General features: G+C 43.4%; 2 protein-coding genes and 1 non-coding gene across 6 annotated transcripts; 1 reads left to right on the top strand and 2 right to left on the bottom strand.

Annotated features, from left to right (window-relative positions):
• The first annotated feature begins 795 nt into the window (after nt 1–795).
• On the top strand, nt 796–877 carry trnal-uag (transfer RNA leucine (anticodon UAG)). Its single transcript has one exon. It is a non-coding gene; the product is annotated as a tRNA-Leu (tRNA).
• A 467-nt stretch (nt 878–1,344) lies between these two features.
• Nucleotides 1,345–3,988, bottom strand: tha1 (threonine aldolase 1). The gene is made up of 7 exons (XM_018665415.2): nt 3,612–3,988; nt 2,881–2,964; nt 2,715–2,803; nt 2,442–2,627; nt 2,218–2,355; nt 1,945–2,137; nt 1,345–1,844 (listed from the first exon to the last, which is right to left on the bottom strand). The coding sequence occupies exons 1-7, from the start codon at nt 3,895–3,897 to the stop codon at nt 1,537–1,539; spliced, it is 1,284 nt and encodes a 427-aa protein (XP_018520931.1). The 5' UTR covers nt 3,898–3,988; the 3' UTR covers nt 1,345–1,536.
• A 9,796-nt stretch (nt 3,989–13,784) lies between these two features.
• socs3b (suppressor of cytokine signaling 3b) lies at nt 13,785–19,651 on the bottom strand. 4 transcript variants are annotated; one of them, XM_018665450.2, is made up of 3 exons: nt 19,554–19,651; nt 16,711–17,056; nt 13,785–16,616 (listed from the first exon to the last, which is right to left on the bottom strand). In XM_018665450.2, exons 2-3 carry the CDS (start codon nt 16,837–16,839, stop codon nt 16,059–16,061), a joined length of 687 nt encoding a protein of 228 aa, XP_018520966.1. In that variant the 5' UTR covers nt 16,840–17,056; nt 19,554–19,651; the 3' UTR covers nt 13,785–16,058. The 4 variants fall into 4 exon arrangements, with proteins under 4 accessions (XP_018520966.1, XP_018520949.1, XP_018520944.1 ...); XM_018665433.2 differs by lacking the exon at nt 19,554–19,651 and adding an exon at nt 19,387–19,547; XM_018665428.2 differs by lacking the exon at nt 19,554–19,651 and adding an exon at nt 17,923–18,727.
• Nucleotides 19,652–19,915: the final 264 nt, after the last annotated feature.

Raw genomic sequence — 19,915 nt, 5'->3', positions numbered from 1 at the left:
GTTGATTAAACTTAAAATTAACAAATCTATAAGTTAAAAGATTAGTTGATTCCACTGAATTCCACTCAAGTTTTTCAATGCATACTGTTTTGATGAATTATGTACAGCACTTAATTGCCTTTGTGCAATATGTGCATTATGCAATGAACCTTCAACTCCAATGTTGTGTCTAAAACTGAAGGGGAAAATAAACAAATAAATACAATAAGAGTAAAATGGTGACTAAAATAGTAAAGGGGGTCCGTGTTGTTTCAAAGCAGAATCGCGTGAAACTGATAGTTACGACTATGGAGCAGCATTTGAAAGCAGCACTGGCTAAATTATAGCTAGCTGTGTACAAATATTATAATGCTTCTATCCAAGCAGTATGGTAATCTAGATGGCTGTTCAGTGTGTACGCGTATCACGTGCCGTTACAGTGAGTGCTACACTGGAGGACTGGGAAAGCTCCGTCATATTACGTTATATATTAGGAATAATTTATCCTAATTATTTGTAGCAGGTTTACGAAATTGAGTTTGGAAATCAGTGCTAGATAGCAGAGCTAATAACAACTAAATTAACAATAACTTTCCACTCAGTCGACGTCCCTGCGTTCCAATGTACCATAGTAACCGTTACGTCAGGGTTTTTATGCAACCGTTGCCATTTATATTATTTGTCAAAAATACATTAACATTGCATTGCCCCATGGCCCGACAGACAAACAAAACTGTTAATCCGTCTGTATATTTAGGAATCCGAAATTAGGAATTAGAAGTTTTAAAAAAAATTGTCGACGAGAGCGAGTAGTGTGGTAGCGTGGCCGAGTGGTCTAAGGCGCTGGATTTAGGCTCCAGTCATTTCGATGGCGTGGGTTCGAATCCCACCGCTGCCAGAACATTTTGATCGACTTAAACATCAGCAGACATCAGACACATGAAACATAAATGACACACAACAAAGAATGCAAAGGCTGAAACATACCAATAATAATAATAAAGAAAAAACAAATGGGCTTTTACTCTCGAAGGCTTCTGCCTGAAGCGCTACATAGTAAAGGCTTATACAGCAGCGCCATCTTGTGGCTTTACGGTTATTACATATTTAATATTGCTACATTTTAAATGCACAGAAATATTTCCCTGCCACACAGTAACGGGTTGAGATTAAGAGACAGGTTTTCAGGGTCTTTAAAAGTGTAACTTTTAATTTCTGAAGATAATGGTGAGGTATTCAAATTCAGGAAGAATAACAATTAAACTGGCAGTGTAGGAGCTAGGTCGTTCTCTACTGTCTCTCTAATGAGAAATATAAAATATACCCCAAAAATACTTTTTTTAAAAAGAAACTTTAACAAGAAAGAGCAGTTCATTAAATTTAATGCATACAAATTACAAAAAAATGAAGTGAACAGGGATATAAAGAGGTCCAGTGACTCCAGTGGTCCAGTTTGTCCCATGTTTGAGGTTCTTCAGTTTTTTTTTCCAGATTAGTCTGTGTAAAATTTCTATGATCAGTCCTAGTTATTAGACTACACATCTTGGCAAGCAGCTTTCACTGGGCCCTGAGTTTTTCTTTCAAGTACTGAGAAGCAACAAATTGCATTTTCCGGATGGCCAGCTGGGTATCTTCTGGGGATATCCCAAGATGCCACACTGCCCTTACTGAGTTTCCAAAATGAGGGTACATGAGAACTTGTATCCCTTGTCCTAATGCTGCCTCCTCTCCCTCACAAACCTGACCCATGCGGGCGCAGAACTCGGAGGGAGTCAAACTGGGCTCTGCTAGACGGAAGCGGAGGATGTTTGTCTCCACAGCCGCCATGTCCATGGCAAACAGAGGAGGGTCACAGTCGAGCAGAGCTGAGAAAGAAGAAACAAAGAAGAAAGTGCTGAAGTTATGAGCAGGAACATAATGGCAGCAGGTCAATGATTACATTTTCATAGACATATAGATACACACCCTGAGCAAAGGTTTTTGCATTGCAGTGATCATCCTTCAATCTTCCTACCATGTCCAGTAAAGACACTTTTCCAGCTGCTGCTAATATACCAGCCTGCCGCATCCCTCCACCCAGGGCTTTACGGCACCGCACTGCATGGGCTATGAAGTCCTGGGGTCCAGCCAGCATGGTACCCACAGGGGCACCCAAACCCTGCAACACACCATAATGTAAATACACAGAGAGATGACTTCTTATCTATTCTGGTGTGTCTTTGTGTTTTGTAGTCCAACCTTGGAGAGGCACACGCTGACAGTGTGTGTGTGCTGCAGTATGGTGGATGGTGACACCCCCTGGGCCACAGCAGCGTTCATCACCCTGGCTCCATCCATGTGGACCGACAGACCATACCTATCTGCTAAAGCACGAACCTTAGAGATGGAAACAAACCATCCACAGATGATGACGTGTCGTTTTAATAAGGCGGGTGCTTACGTTTAAAAAACAAATCACACACCTCCTGCAGGAAGGTCAGAGGCAGCACTCGTCCCCCCTGTATGTTGTGTGTGTTCTCCACACATATGAGGCGTGAGCGTGGGTAGTGAGGGTCAGGGTAACCGTGGCGGATCTTCGATTCCAGCTGCTCCAAGTCAAATGTTCCACTGGGGAGGGTGGTCACCGTGGTGGAGTGGACACCAGCCAGCTGTGTCAACACACAAACACACATCCTAAGAAGTGAAAAAACTGACTTGTAGGTGACTACAGGTGTCTGCTGCTGTGGTACACTCACCTGTGCGCTACCTCCTTGCTCATAGATGTGTAAATGGGACAGGTCGCCCACTATCATCTCATCGCCCCGCTCCCTGCAGTGCACCATCACTGCATAATGAAAAGGAGGCACATTTATGACCGTTCTAACTTGAATTCAGACTCTGTCAGTAAACTGCACAGCCCACCTGCGATCAGGTTACTCATGGTTCCAGTGGGGACAAACAGCGCGGCCTCCATCCCGAACATATCAGCTGCAATCTTCTGTAGCTCTGCAGAGAGTAGTCAAACACTGCACTTTTTTACAAGTAAAAAAAAAGCTGCTGTGCATGCATTAATATTGGACCAGATCACTCTTTGACTTTTGAATTGTGTAGTGAGCCAAATACATCCTGTTACTGCGTTGTATGTTGTGCACATTGTAAACTCAACTGTAAGGCCTGTGAAGCAAACTTGTTATTATTATTATTATTATTATTATTATTTTGGCTTGTTTCACTCATGAGGGGTCACTCTTCAGTTGGTAGGATGATGCTCTTTATGTGAGGTGACACAAAATAAAACAGAAATAAAAGTATCTAATAAGTGTATCTACATATAATGTTACTGAGAAGCAGTTTGTCAGATGCAGAGTTGATCAAGTGTTAAACAAAGTGCACATGTACACATTAGGATGAACAAAGTATTACAAACTGGTTAAATTATTATCTAAACAGAATCAGAAAAACTAAACTGTCTATAGCAGAGTAATGTAAATTTATCTACTGAGCAATTACAGCATGTTTATACCAACTTTATAGTTTGATTGATTGATTCAGAGCTGTGTAGGAGCTACTATTCAACCATACATAAGTCAGTTAAGTTAGTTACGTATGAAATGTCTTATATCGGTGTAGTTTTAGCACCATCCGGCTCTAACCATTAACTGTCGGATCCTCTCCCATCACGTCATCTCCGACCTCGGCCTCCGCCATGGCCTGGCGCATCGCCGGCCCGGGTTTGGTCACCGTGTCGCTGCGGAGATCCACGACCCGGACCTGAGCCGCCCCGTCCGGCCCGGCGAACCTGGGCCTCCCGGTGTTGTAGTAGCCCCGCACAGAGCTCCGTCCCAGCACAGCGGCTGCTGCATCTCGTTTACTGGCAGCGACGATACCCTGGTTTGATAATTTAGATAAAATCCTGCAGGAAAATATTTTCAAAGACATGATGCTCCTCTTTCACTCATATTCATTGGTGGTGTTTTTATTATTGAACTTTGGATCGTCGGCTTGTAATCGACAATCATTGACTGCAAGGACAGTTAATGGATGACCTATCAGCTCATCAACATGCACAGAGCAGTGTGGACCTCAAGGTGGCGCTATTATCTCAACAAGGCTAATTGTATATAATAGTATCACAATATTCCAGTGTAAAAATACTCGTTATACATACATTATCCTGTCCTAACAACTGTGTCTAATTGGTAAAATAATCCAGGGAATTACTTCATTTTTATGTATTGTGATTTGTGATTATAGACAAAATAAAACTGTGACTCTATAGTCTAACTGAATCTCATACAATGAATCTAGAATCTCAAATATGTGTTCATATTGTTTGTAAGAGGTGTTGGTGAATTGTGATGGTGGTGTTGTACTGGTCTGAATTATTTTCAGAAAGTACCTAAATTAAGTCAACTTCTCATAGACACAGTCTCAACAACAACAGCTGGAGAGAGTTTATTGTGTTGGTCTGTTGTGGCTGCAGCTGGCAATTTATTTAATTACTATTTAATATGTCTATCATTTTCTCAATTAAGCACTGGTCTACTAAACATCAGAAAACAATAAAAAATGCTCATAATAGACAAGATGACATCTTCAGTCCCAAACCCAAAGATCTTCAGTTTACTATGATATGAAACAGAGATATTGGTGACTCTGGAACCATAAAATGTTTGTCATTTCGAAAATAACTTTAAATGACAGCAATTGACAGCAAACTAATAGAGATTAATGAATTATCAAGATAGGGGTATATTCAGATGACTTATTTGAAGAATTAGTGTACTACGATACATGTACAGAAAACAACTTAAAAACTGAAAACAATAGAAAAACCTCTTGCGTAAACCTCTGTTCCCATGCCAGTGTGTATGATGTGTTTATGCTGCGCTGTAGTGACGGATGCTCTGAAATAACTGTGACACCCTGAGATTCCTCCGGGGTCACAGACCTGCTTTTGGCCCTGACCTTTATCCCTGCCCTGAGCGGTAAAGCTAATTCTAACTTACCCATCCTCCATTTATCTTATTGTACAGAGACAGAAAGGGAGTGGGCATGTGTGAACACCATCCCTGCACCCACACCCACACCCCCAACACACACATGACATGAGGGGGGTATGGGCTCAGGCCCAAACTAAACTGGTTATATCCAGCACTGTACTCTATTTTTATCAGCAATAAAACCTCAGTTCCCTCATGTCTCTGGGTCTAAGTCAATATTTGGAGGTGAAGGCTTTTGGGAATTTATCTCCCATGGACTGACGAGGGAGGTGCACTCATTACAAAACAACTCCCTCCTCCCTCTGACTCTCACTTTTTCTCTCTGACCTACAAATACTATGGCTACATACACATCACAAGCACCATCTCCCGCCCCTCCCCTACACACACATTTCCCACTCGCATGCATACTCATGCTGTCTTGTCTGATTTTAATCACCTGATAAAAGTCCCAGTGTGTGTTATCAGGACCACACTGTGTTGTAGTTAAAGTTGATATTGCCAGTAACAGAGCCGGGCTTTATGAGCCATAACAAGTCATCATTAAAAGTCATTAGCAAACATCAGCGTCGTAAAAAGGCCACAGTTGGTCTCGTGAGCCCCACAAGAGCCGTGAACGGAGAGAGAGATAAAGATGCATTGGTAAGCAGCGATGGGTAACTGTGATAGAGATGGCGGGGGGGGGGGACGTCCTGAGCAGGAGTTTTTCCGGGATCACTGCTGGCACTGCGTTCTGTAACCTCACACTTTTGTCTGTGTGTGTGTGTGTGTGTGTCTACGTGCTCAGTGTCTTTGCTTGTGTGTTTTGTTTCTCTCAAATGCCTTCCAGCATTCCTTGCCTGCGCGTGGAGGGGAGAGAGTGGTGTTTTGGAGAAAATATTGAATTAGAGAAAAAGGAGGCAGAGAGGGAGAAATGAAGGAGAGGGAGAAATATTGACTCCTTCTGGGAAGGAGCGAGACGGCAACGCCTTTCCAATAACCATAAACCCACTGGGCTGAAAATAGACGGGGCCGAATGAATAAACGAATGTGTTCATCCCACATGAGCTCTTCTCTTTCACAGACGGAGGGGGAATGGAGGTGACCCCCCTCCCTCCCTTCCTTCTCTCTCTCTCTCTCTCTCTCTCTCTCTATCTTTTTCCCTCTCTCCTCTCTCTCTCCTCTTTCACTGAGGCCATCATTTCTTCACTATGACGAGAGATATTAACCGGAACAAAACAGGTGTTTATGGGAAGCTTTCCCTCAAATGCGTTTTTTTACACACACACACACACACACACACACACACACACACACACACACACCACACACGCCCCTGTGCAGTGTAAAGGTGTTGACATCAGTGCCTGTGAAAAAAGAGTAACATCTGTTTCACATCTCACACCACTATGTGCCCCCCCCCCACCCCAATATGTCATGAGCCATGTGGACATGCTTTACTTCACACACACACACACACACACACACACACACACACACACACACACACACACACACAGATGCATTGCTTTTAAACCTTGGTGGTGTAAATTCCCTCTGGAGATGGGGGTAGTCCACCATCAGCTCTTTAAAGGGTCAGTTCCCCCAAATAAAGAATTAAAATACACAGATCTCGTAGCCTCTCTCAAGTGGTATCTAACCCTGCAGACACACCATGTGGCCTAAAGTATGTGGACAACCAAACATTACACCCATATGTGATTACTAATCATCTCTTTCCTAAACCAGTCTGCTGCTGTAACAGCCTCCCCTCTTCTGGGAAGTCTCTCCACAAGAGTTTGGAACCTGGCTGCAGGGATTTTCTCCCATTGAACCACAAGAGCACATTGGGGAGGTCGGGCACTGATGTTGTGCGATAAGGCCTGGCTCACAGGCGCTCTTCCAGTACATCCCAAAGGTGCCTGGATGGGGGTTGAGGTCAGGATTCTGTGCAGGCCAATCAAGTTCTCACGCACTAAAGTGGGAAAACCACATCTTTATGGACATGGAGAATAAGAATCAGAGAATAAGTGGCTTTGTTTCACTACATATGCCTGAAAACCAAAAGACAGATTATCAAAATCATTTTTCTGTCCATCAATTAATCAACTAATTCTTACTCAGCTCTACACTTGTACATGAGGGCATTGTTGTGTTGAAACAGGAAAGCACCTTCTCTGAACTGACACCACACAGTGAAAACACAGTATTATCTTAAATATCATGGCATGCTACAGCATTAAGAGTTCCCTTCATTGGACCCAAACCCAAACTCAGACCACATAGTTTTGGCCACACAGGTTAGTTTCAGTTGCATGAGTTTTCACATATTCATCTTTCTCCACCTCAACTCTATGGAGGCAAATGGAGTTTTGTTTGTGGTCCCCCAAGCATTAAACAATGACATTTGAAAAACTTGCTGTTTCCACAGAACTTGCTGTGAACAGTTTTCATTGGAACTACCTTCTACTAAATATATAGTCCTGATGAAAACTCTTGACAGTGAAGTCTGTGAAAACTGCTTCTGGGAAGACACAAGGGATTTTAAAATGTTACGAATGCTCAAACTAAATTTAATTCACTTCCACTGTAGCCTATTACATTCTGATGAATACATGAATGATCTGTATGTCTTGAAAAGTAGTTAACTTGTTTGTTTTTTTGGGGGGCTGAATTGTCTCTTTAAGGATTGTGGCGAAGATAGTTGTTGTGTGACAATATGAAGCAGGGTTAACCAGACCATCAAGATTACCCGCGGTAGTAATCAACTGCAACCACCGTCGCCCTGTGTGTATTCATTCATCTCATCCTTCATTCATCCAATCACCAGCTTCTCCTCTCAGTCAGTCATTTCTCATTTTGTTCATTCAGCTGTAATTATAGACCGTGACCAGCCTGTATAAATTCACTTCCGAGAACAGTTGCATCCCTTTTTCTTTTACCTCCTTCTGCTCCATTCATTTACCAGACCTTCACTTCACCCCTCACAGCGCTCCTGTCACCCTCCTGACCCTCTTTTCACTCCTCCTCCTCTTCATCCTCCTTTCCCACATTGCCCACTCCCCTCTCTCTCTCTCTCTCTCTCTCTCTCTCTCTCTCTCTCTCTCTCTCTCTCTCTCCCTCTCCCTCTCACTCCCTCTCCTTCTCTCTGGGAAGTCATGTGACTTCTCTGAAGCTGAGCCCTATAAACCAGCAGTACTTGGGGGGCTCAGTGTCTATACGGCTCTCTGATTGGCTCTCGCATTCAGATGCTGTTCACTGCTGGGTGCACACACACAGCGGACCCCCTGTTTTCTTCTTTCAGGAACAAATGTGATCCTTCACATTTAAAAAAAACACACACACACAGAGAGAAGGCGGGGGGAGGGAGATGTCATGAGAAAGAGTGTGTTTGTGTTTCTGTGTGCATAACTGCCACCTTTTGCAGGAAAAAGAAAGCAATGGTTATTAGTCCATAATGAGTGGGCTGTTCTCACAAGGTGAAATCACTCAAATATGCACGCACATGCACACTGAAGCCTGAGCATTTGTTTTATGTTGGGGGATGCGTGCTGTGGCAGGTCAATAGCTGAATGGACTCAGCTCAGAGGGCTCAGCATTGAGGGTTGTTTAATCCAATTGGATCCGTGTTGAGATGAAACAGAGCAGCCTGTCAGTTATTGGCAGAAAAGTACCAGTGTTCATATTCAAAATCTCTAGTTTGGATTGAAGGCTTCTGTCGAGTTTAATTTACAATGAAAACCCTGTAAAAAAAAAAAAAAAAGATCTAGTGTATAATTTGAAACAAAACCCAGAAAGCTGTTTTGGTCTTAACTCATGAGAAACTGTTTTTAACCTGAGACTGATCTTCCAGCTGGTAGTGTCAGTGTAAGCTTCAGAGAGACGGTCAATGATTTTTATCCCACGTTGTAACCACAATGGAAGAGTATTGATAAAGAAACACAGAGGGATGAGGAGTCTCTTTGATGTTAGTCGCCTCTTTATTATGTAACTGACTGACGGCCAGAGACTGACACTCTCCCACACACTTTTCCTGCTGCTGTCAATTCATACACTCAGCAGTAATGTTGACTTACAGTGGATAGACAGTGTGTGTGAATGTAACAGAATGATTGTGTGCTGGCAAGTCAACAGATGTGGGAGTAACAACTGTAAGTGCAGTTGCTAAAGAGCAGATACTGGATGGATTGCCATGAAATGTTCATGGTATCCTGAGAATAAACTTTAAAGGTGCTATGTGTAAGTTTCTGCTGTCGCTACATAGCCAATGTTAGCATGGATAGCTCTTTACTTGGCAGTCTATAAGAAATGCTACAAATTCATCTTTACGCACCAAGAGTTGTATCCAGCGGAGGAAGGCAACGCCAATATTGACTTATTTATTTGACTCTATTTGCAACATAGTGCAAACAAAATGCTGTGTCCACCATCACTACTTACCATGTTGTGCACTATATTTGCAGTCCGCCATTTTACTTTGGTATCTAAATTTGAAGTGTAAATTTATATACCAATATGGCGCCCACAGATTTTTGATTTCAAACAGTATTCATTGCATGTACTGTGCACTACTTTCATGCTAACAATCCCATTTATGCAACACATCTCATTTTATAGATGTGAAAATTACCTTTGTGTAACTTCTTCACTGATGATGCAAAATGATGGTGATTCATGAACATCCACAATCTCGATTTACTGTTCTCACTGTTGAGTAAACTGTCTATTACACAGGGAGTAAAGTGAATGAGTGAACAAGGGAGTGGTCTGGCAAACAGCTAATGGTTTTGTGAACTACAGTGACCTTTTACCTAGTGCGATCATGAAGTTAATATTTTAATTTGTCCAGTATATTCACAAGAAAGCAAATAAAAGCTTCCTAATACATAATTAATTTCAATTTGTCCTTACCTGAGGTCTTCCCACTAGCTTCCTGTGGAACTTTCAACGGCATCTCACTGTCTTCTTCAGTGGTTGGAGATGAGCTCTATTAATGAGACATAAGGAAGACAATGAGACATGGTTGGAGTTTAACCACTCCATCCGTGAAACCAGTAAATGGACCTTGATGAAGTTTAGATGAACTTTTAAACTCAGTAACAAATATAATTATCTTTATTTCCTTCTCTCATTCTTTAATTTCTTCCTTGCTTGTTGTGTCATGTCTTTCGCCCTGTCTTCATTTGTTTTGCTTATTTCCCTCCTGTCTTCCCTTCTTCTGTCTTTTTCTTTATTTATTTCTTTCATCAGCTGATCTTAAAGAATAAAAATCCCCAAAAGAGGAGATGCAGGGTCTGTCAGGATCTGACACTAAACATAGACCTACATAAACCTACATAAAATGTTAATTGTGAGTGCAGGACATTTACTTTTACAGTGGAGTATCTTTTCATTCTAGCACTGTTGCACTTTCTTTAAGGGATCAGAGTATTTTTTCCACCACTGTAGGTAAATCATGGGTGTTGCCATTCATTCAGGATGAAAAACCCCTTACTCACCACATATGTATGTGCATGTGCTGGTGCTTGCACTTGTGTGTGTGTGTGTGTGTGAGTGTGTCTGCCACAGTCTCAAGTTCAAGTATATTACGCAGCCCTGTTTGCTGGCGGAGGGGACACAGTGACACCTGAGAGTGTTAGAGGGTTTGGTCCGAGTCCATGCCGTTACAGTAAGCCATTTGGCATCTGAGCTTCTCTGCCGTTACGCTCGCACAGCTGTGAATGGAGAGCAAAAAACAGCAGCAACAAAAAAAACTCTAATTTAAACAATGTAACTTGCTTCTATTTCATACTGCATGACATGCCTCCTCCCAATTGCCTTTTACAACCTGTTTTGTGCATTTCAGGTCATCCCAGGTAATCATCTTTGTTCTTCCAGGCAGTAACAGTATAGGCACACCCATCCGTTAGGCTGTCCAGGTGTTACGGGAAAACGATTGCTGTGATGATTTAAGTGAAAATAAAGTTAGTCACAATGAGTTTCAAATGCTAGGAGTGTGTATGTGAGTGTGTGTGTGTGTGTGTGTGTTGGGTGGTTGAATAGTCAGCTTAGAAAAATATTGTGGTTTGAGTGAGTGTGTGTGTGTGTCTGCATGTGTCACAGTGAGCTGGTCAGTGAGTGCAGGTCAAGACTGTATTGGTCTTTACAGGCTCGTGCATGCGCAGCACACGCACATATGCATGTTTTTGAGTGCATTTGACTATCTGTATGCTTCCCATATGGTTTTTATTGATCCATGTCCCTTGTTATACCCCTTCTGCTCCCTCTCTTTCTCTCTCTCTCTCTCTCTCTCTCTCTCCGTGTGCGCTGATGGTGAAGGAATGATGGAATGCTGGAGGGTAAATCTCTGGTTTCCTGGAAGCTGGTCTGGCTTTATCAGAAGCGGCTGTGACAATACTCCAGCTGATGGGCCAACCAAACGTCTTTCCTATAACTGCCGATCAGCCAACAAAAAGCCTTCCTGGAAGAAATAATCAGCAAACCGGAGGCCCTTCCTGGAAGACCACTGTGGATTTGCTCGTTGCAGGGCATATTCTAACCCTTTAATAGTCTTTCCACCTTCTGCGCTTGACACTGTTGACATTGGCATGGGCTCAAATATGAAATAAAAACATCTGCTAATAACGAGTAGATTTTAATTAGTCTGTGAGAACTTTCAGTCAAACCAGCTCACATTTAAAACACTCAAGTTGCTTCACATTTCCTCATGCTGCATTTAAAAACACTGCATTAAAGCTATGAGGGGCAGCGCGCAAACCTTGGTGTGAATGTTTTGATTGTTGAAAAAAAAAAAAAAATCCAAACCGAGAGCTCAGTTGTTTGAGAGCCGGGTGTTGTGCTTGGCCTGGGACATTGTTGACAACTGTTGAGCTGGACACAGCAAGTCATTACCCGAAAAATGAATCATGGTGGAAAGACTTTCTGTGAGTGTGTGAGATTCACGAGAGGAGTGAAGGATACAGGCAAAATATTCCAGCCCCACTAACCAGGCAACTATGGGGAACATAAAATGAGTCACAGCGAGCTGAGCTGGCTTATTTAGACAATGTGTGTACGTGTGTGTAAAAACTGGATTATTCCGGTTGGATTTTGGGAAGAAGACTCACTCATTTCTGTTTGTCTCCTAAACTACGTCATTTTTGTCTATAAGTGCCCTCTTAGTCTTCCTCTCATAAACAAATAGTGTCACCCACCCACATTCACACACACACATAGACACACACAGGCATACAAACAGGAACTTTAGACATACACACACACACACACACACACACACACATTTTTTCCTGTAAGTGTCATAGCAAAATAAAGAACCGTAGGGCTGAGTTTTTGAATTACTGTAATTACCTGCACAGAGGTAAGCTGCAGAAACAGTTATTAAATGTTGTCCTCTCAGTCTCACTGTCACTTCCACAGAGGTTTTTGGCTGGCTCATATCCAGATGTGTGTGTGTGTGTTTGTATTTGTATGGCTATGTTTGTGAGGACCAGTTTAAGTTTTATACCTAAGGAGTGAGGACACTTTTGGAAACTGATGACATTTTGGTTGGTCGTCACTTTCAAATGGCTGTTTGAGGGTTAAGGTTAGAACCAGGGTTGGGGTGTGTGTGTATGTGTGTGTGTGTGCGGTAAATGGTGTAATGGACTATCTATGTATTATTATGTCAGCAACCATCTGCTCTGTCGAGAACAACTCAGTTTCACATCACATTTCTGATTCTGTTTTTTAACCCAAACTTGATGCTCTTGTTGCATTATTTCACTTTTTTTGTCTCCAGATGGAGTCCCCCATCTCTTTGTCTCTCTCTTTCACACACACACACACACACACACACACACACACACAAAGACACCTCATTCGCTCTTTCTCATACGCACACTAACACCAGGCTGGCCGTAAAAACTCAACTCAATTAAAGTGCCCCTTTCCTGGAAGCCAGCCTCAGACAGAGCACTAGGTATGCAGGGAATGGGAAACGTGTGTGTGTGTGTAAGAGAGAGAGAGGAGGGGGGCAGGGGGTATAAAAATGAAGAAACTGACCTCTTGCTTAATTTTACCAACAGCAATCTAGCTAGACCTCTTACACACACACACACAAACATACTCAGCATTGGCTGCACACTAAAACCACTGAGTGTCATAAATCTCCTCCACGTGGACCCTTTCACCTATTTGACCTCTTTCACACACACACACACATACACACGTATATCCACACATTCTCTAGAGGACACCATCCTCACTCAGACCCTCAGGCAGGATGTATAAAACCCCGCTGCATTCCTTTCCAGTTAGGTCCAGCCCAAAGTGAGCTTTTCTACACAGTGACTGCTGTGTCAGTGTGTGTGTGTGTGTGTGTATGTGTGTGTGAGATGGTGTTAACTCAGCTGCATGGTTCTGGGAATCCCTTTGTTACTGTGTGTTGTGTACAACTCCAGTGCAATTTAGACAAAGTCCTGCTCCCGCCCCTTTCTATATGTTCTCTGATGCCTATGGAATTTACCCATAATGCTCTAGCAGAGAAAACAAGAAGTGATGATTGCAGTCATTTTTAACCCTGTGATGATTGCCCGTCCTCCTCGCTCTGCTCATAAGCCCAGTGACGCTCTTTGAAGGCCCGGTGACTGAATAAACACTGCTTTGTTTGACTAGGAAATCCCATTTGTCAGTAAATAATGTTGTTGAGGCCAAGCATTGCTGGAATACAGACTCCCTTACAATACATTACGGTAAGTTAGAGTTTATCCAGTCAATATTGACTCAGTGAAGTAAGAGAGAGAAAAGAGAAGCAGTGCAAGAGGCAAAGAAACAAAGTAAAGTGAAGTAACACACAGGGCAAATGCATTGACTTTTGTAAAAATAGTGCTCTTTAATATAAATTATTGAAATATTTTAGAAATATAAATATGTGCAACGTTCCTTTTCATTTATTTTTTTTTGTAATGCTTTGTCATTTCAGATAATACAGCTTGTATTTTGCCAGACTAGTGGCCAGCCTTTTGCGACAGAGTCTTTATAAAAGACAAATGATTCACATGCACATGTGGTCCACCAGGTGCGACACATGTACAAACTTGGTGTTGATGGAGGAGAGGGAACAAGACCAGAGATTTGACCAAAAATGCGTGGTTATCGCTACGTTATACCTCAGCGCTCTTGTCTCGAGTGGCGACAAAATGTTAGGCTACCACTCCAATATGGATCACAGGTAAGTACAAGCGCTGGTTGAACACAGAAAAGAACAATTTTGATCAAATCCGCGGCATAGATTTGTTTGTTTGTTTGTTTTTGTTGTCTTTTTTTTTTTTTTTTTTTTTTTTTTTTACAAAAGGCATTTTGTTTTAAAGAACCACTTCAGGGGAGTCTTTTGTTCCCTTGACATTCAGACAGACAAACGCAACTGCCCGCTCCTGCTTCAGAGGTAACGACTGGGCAAGAAACTTTTCTAGGGATTAAACCGTCCACAAAACAGTTCCTCTCTTATCTCCTTCATGAATGGCGATTTAAGAAATCCAGGAGAGAGCGAGAGAGCAGACAGGCACTCAAACACACCAACACGTTTTCACAAAAAAAAGAAAAAAAGAAATAATCGAGATGATAATAAAGAAGAAATTACTGTTAGCGTCTAAATAACAGAATTAAGACTCAGTCAAAATGTTCCTTTTTTTAACTTTCTTGGCAAACCTGGATTTATATTTACAGGAGCGGCGTCCTGTTGAGCTGTATCATTTCCTCTAAGTCTGGGACATCAATCCAGTCATTGTTTTTGTTTAGCTGTATACCAGTATGTCTCCTCCCCCTTTCTCCCCCCTCCCTAACCCACCTCCCCCTTTCTCTTGTCCTCCTCAATTTCCTCTTCCTAATCCCATTTCCCGCTCTTCTTTCTCCCTTCGCTCAATCCCTCTTCTCACCCTTCTCCCAGCCTCCTCCCCCATGAATCTCGAGGATCATCATCATTCCCCAAGGAGCTTTACAGTGTCGCTGACATTTTTCCAGCCAGTCTGGATAAAAATAAGTTCTGATGTTTTGTTTGGTCCCGTGCCAAAGCTTTTGTCTCAGTAACAAGCTTTTGTCTCGGCAACAGCAGTCTGTTTTCTGTCACTGTCAAAAGCGCACATGCAACTCCGAAACAAAAAAAAAAAAAAAGAGGAGGAGGGTGGAGGGGCAGGGAATGGGTAATGGAGGAGAAGCAAGAAACAAACAAGGTGGGGTGGGGGTGCTTTGCTATGCTTTTTTTCTTCTTTTGTTCCCACGCTAACAAAAGCTACATGTGGGCCTGTACCTATCTGTGTGTGTGTGTGTGCGTGTGGAGCTAGTGTGCATGACCGCCCCACTCTCCTTCAATGAGGCAACATTTGCGGGAAGCAGCGATGGAAATGTGTGCGCCACCGCAACACACAAATACACACACACACACACAGACAAACAAACACTGTAAGTTCTGAGCTTTTGGGCCCCTTGTTTGGACTTTGCCTTTTCTCTGTAACTTGTCCTTCCTTTACTCCCTCTAAGCCTCTCTGTCCTTCGCCGCCTTTCTCTCTGTCCAGTGATCCAAAGTGTTGTAAATGTCAGGCTGAGAGAGAGAGAGAGAGAGAGAGAGAGAGAGAGGAGAAGACAGGTTTCTTCCTAAGCAAATTAAACCCACAGGGATCACTGGTGGTTTATTGACCATGCCTTCACTGTCATTGTTAATATCGACCAATCAGGTTAATCTTCTACGAGGCTCTGCTCTGCGTCTGAGGCAGTCATAAGAAACACTGACCTTTGACCTCTGGCTTCATCTGCCACTCACATTAAGTGGTCAGTTTTTTTGCAAGGCAGGACGGACGAGGTAATCACTGGTTACCCAAATCACGCTCCTCATCCCATACCCCCCCACCCCCCCACCCCCCCTCTCCATGTGGTCGGTGGTGTCCGTCAGTGTTGAAACAGATCTGGGATCAGCTGATTCTGGTCACTATATGAAAAAAACAAAACCGACCTCACATTGGCATCTAAGGCTAACTCTGGCCAGTCTCAGATACATAGTCACATATTCACGTTTATGCACTGAGAACTGGTCTGTGCCGTCCTCCAGGCAGCTGGTCCATGTAGTGGGACCTGTGCAGTTCCTATCAGTCATATAGGAGCATCGTACTCCTCCAGGAAGTCTCTAAGTGTGTGCGGGAGCTGCTCCGCTTGCTCCGACCCCCCCAGGCCTTGGTTGTTCAAGGTCCTCCTGCACATGTGCTGCAAGGACGAGAGAGAAGTTGAGAGGGGTCGTCGCAGCTCCAGGGGGATCTTTTCTCCGCCGGTGTGTATCAGATAAACGTTGCGCCCTTTCATTTCTGCCTCTCCTGAACTGCCCCCACACGCGCCCTCTCTGCTCCTTCCAGCATCCGGCCCTTTCCCCATGTAGTGCGCTATGAGTTTCAGCACGCAGTCAAACTGCGGGGGCTCTTGGGTGTTTTGGGGATCTGGTTGCAGGAAGAAGCCACCCCCCTCGCTGTGGATTCGCAGGTTCTTGGTTCCTCGAGCCGTCTGCACAGACAGGGTGAAGAAGTGGTGGTGGTCTGAGGAGTCTCGGATCAGGAAAGTGCCGGGCGGTTCCGAGCGCAGCAGGGAGCTGGCCTCTCGGCCTCCTACAGCCCCCCAGTAAAACCCACTCTCCTGGAGCTTACGCAAAGCACACATCACCTGAAACAGGCAGAGAAACCTCCATTATTACATGAAATTTTAGACTTCAGTAACAAACACAGCTGTTTCCCCCAAACACTCAGGTGAGACTGACCTGCCGGTAGTGTGCATGCGAACTGAAGGGCTTGTAGTGATGTGGGGTAAAGTTGGACCCCTGAACGCTGCCCTCTGGAGGGGGCACACCGCTCATGGCGAGGGGGTTGCGTCCGCCGAAGGTTACCATGGCGCCATGGCCCCCTGCCTCTGCCTGCTGGTCGAGAGGCAGGGGGCCCACAGCGGGAGCGTCGGGGCGGACAGGTGGGAAGGGGTTCGGGGTGGAGGGAGAGGGAAGAGAGGGGGAACGGGGCGAGGGTGGCAGGGTCACACACCGGGTCCAGGGCCCCGGGGCAGAGGAGTCTGATGCATCCAGAGAGGGGCTGGGAGAGAGCACCTAAACACAGCTGGAAGGAAGATGGAGAACAGATGAGGCATTTCCTCCAGTGTACAGGCTGACGCACACATGCAAAACCTGCCTGCACTATAAATCAATTCTAACACCAATTTATAACCAGTGACATAAACAAATGACCACTTAGCCACACTGGAGCTCTCGGTTTACCCCCATAAAATGCAGTTATGTCGACTATGACAAATGCATAAGGCAAGACTGGGCAGCAGCAGGCAGGTTATATTTAGTTTAAATGAATCCTCGCTTACTCGCTCTGCTGCTGCTGCTGCTGCACCGTGCAGCCAGACAGCAACTGGATCCTGATTGCTTTCAATTGTCTTCGATCGGGCGCACCGCAACAAGGGATTTCAGAAACGGGGTCACTGTGAAAGAGTCCGGCGCGCTTTTCTCTCCCCTCTTTTCACTAAATAACGCCTTATTCCCCGCAGCTCGGCCGCGCCACAGAGGTCCCATTCTCCGGTTTCACAGTGACTAAAGAGGTGTCCCGTCTCGTCTGGCTTTGCTCTGGTCCCGTATTGGGCTGTAAGGGGGAATTAAAGTCAGCTTTACCGGACAGTGCGGGACAGGGGGATGGCAGTTGAAGCAGGAGGCGCCATAATGAGTCAGAACCGACCGCTTCAAAACCGCTGGTGTGGAAGTGGGTCCGCTATTCACAATATTGCAAAAAAAAAAATAAAAAAAAAAAAAAATTTTACACTTCCAACACCGTCGGCTGCACTGCACCAGGCGACCAGGCGGCTACTTAACAACTGCTGCGTTTCAACCTGTACTGTAACCCCCTTCTTCTCTGTCATTTCGCCTACTTCAGTGAATATACCGATCCGTTTTTAGATGTCTTTTCACTGTCTTTTAACTTACCTTGCGGATATGTTCTGCCCCGGACCGCAGCCGCTCGTCGCCAAAGGAAAATATATGCAAACTACCCGAGAGTAGTGCCAGATTAATTATTAATTCAGGCATTAAAATCCAAAACAAGTATCCAAAAAGTGTGTGGGTTTCTTTCCTGAGCGGAGGAATGTGGTAGCAGTGATATCTCGCCGGCGGAGCCCTGTCCGTGTGTGGAGAAGGTTACTGGAGGTTGTTTCCAGTGAGTAAAGCCGTAAGGCTCCGCCTCCTCCGTTCAGAGGTTCTTCCAGTAAACACACGCACGCACGCATGCACGCTCGCGCGCACACATGCACGCAAAGAACAAGAACACGTGCTCGCGCTTTTTCTTGGCAGATTGCCAATAAATAATCAGCGTGACCTTTGCCGGGCTGTTTCCTGGTACTGGTGGGTTCCCTTCTCGACAAGGTGAAAAAGTTAAACGCTCGGCATATGGCACAATATAAAATAATATTCCGAAAAATTATGAGGGGGAGGAGCAGATATAAGTGGGAGTCTGTATACCGTGCAGCATAAAGACCCACAGAGCAGTGATGAACAAATAGCAGCCTGAGAATAGACTATATGGTCCTCTAATGAAAGTTAAACTCCTGCCTCTCATAGTTCACAATAAAACGTTTTCATAAATCAACCGTAGACACCAATATAAACACAAATCTCGTGCAAATCCCCTAGTATGAGCCTGTGTCACATTCAGTACTGCCTAGTGCTGAAATAGGGTCCAATAAGCGTACAAGCTAAATGACACAGGAAAATAATGAAAAAACAAAAACAATAAATAAATAAATAAAACTTGTCAAAAATGTATGGGAATATGTTTCCACCCACCATCCCCCCAACTCATGACTGAACCTTAGAGCTGACCACTGATACAGAATATATTTACTAACAATACTGTATTATTCAGATTATCACATTTTGAATATATGTGTGGATGAATATGTGCAAAAATAATGAGTCCATGCTAGCAACAATACCACAGAGTAAAATTTCTCAATCACAAGTAAAAATCCTGCAATCAAAATTATACTTAAATGCAGAAGTAAAATGAAGTTTTGTATCAGCTTTATGAGTGTTATATCAATTTATCAAAGAGTCAGATTTTTATATTGTTAGGTCATTTAATCTATGACAATACATCAAATGTTATGGGCTGAACATATGTTTTAAATATAAAATCTTAATATGCAAAGTAAGTTGTAAGCATGGCTGTGTAAACAAATGTAGTGGTGAAAAAGCATAAAATAGCATTAAAAATGTAACACTAAAGTACCTCAAAACTTGGGTACTTAAGCACAGTATCTGAGTAAATGTTTACTTACTTGCAGGCTGTTGTAAAGTATATAATGTGCTGTATACAGCTTTTTACTATTATCTAATTATTATCTTGTCTGGTAATAAATTAATTTGTCACCCTGAGCATCAATAAAGTCTTACCTTCAGATAGTCATCAACTGTTTAAAAGTTAAAATAAAGCGTTTTCTTTTCTCTCCCTGTCTTGACAGCATGACAGATGAGTTACACCTGACTTATTACAAGCCAGCTAATGTTTAATGATAAGGTCCCTCAGGCACTTGTGTCGTGCCAGGAAGCAACTGACTTACTGTAAGTGCTCTTGAGCAACAACCTGCTGGGCTGCTCTTCCAGTGAATCTGACCTGAAATACTCTGTTACAAGAAAAAGTCATGCATTCATGGTCTTACTTAAATAAAACTGTGTGTGTGTGTGTGTGTGTGTGTGTGTGTGTGTGTGAGAGAGAGAGAGAGAGAGAGGTCAGCAAAATGCACTGAATGAAAAGTACTCATTATGCAGAATTGCCTCTACTATCATATATTGTACTGTAGGATTGGATTATAATTATTACTGATACACTTATGTGTAAGCAGCATTTAAATATTTATCTGCTAAGTTGAGCTATTATTAGGTATTTAGATAATTACTGTGTTAAGTTACTATTAAAAGTCAT

The sequence above is a fragment of the Lates calcarifer genome, linkage group LG23, assembly GCF_001640805.2.
Source record: "Lates calcarifer isolate ASB-BC8 linkage group LG23, TLL_Latcal_v3, whole genome shotgun sequence".
In the NCBI taxonomy this organism is placed as follows: Eukaryota; Metazoa; Chordata; class Actinopteri; family Centropomidae; genus Lates; species Lates calcarifer.
The sequence above is the reverse complement of the archived record's forward strand: the minus strand, read 5'-3'. Positions and strand labels throughout refer to the sequence as shown.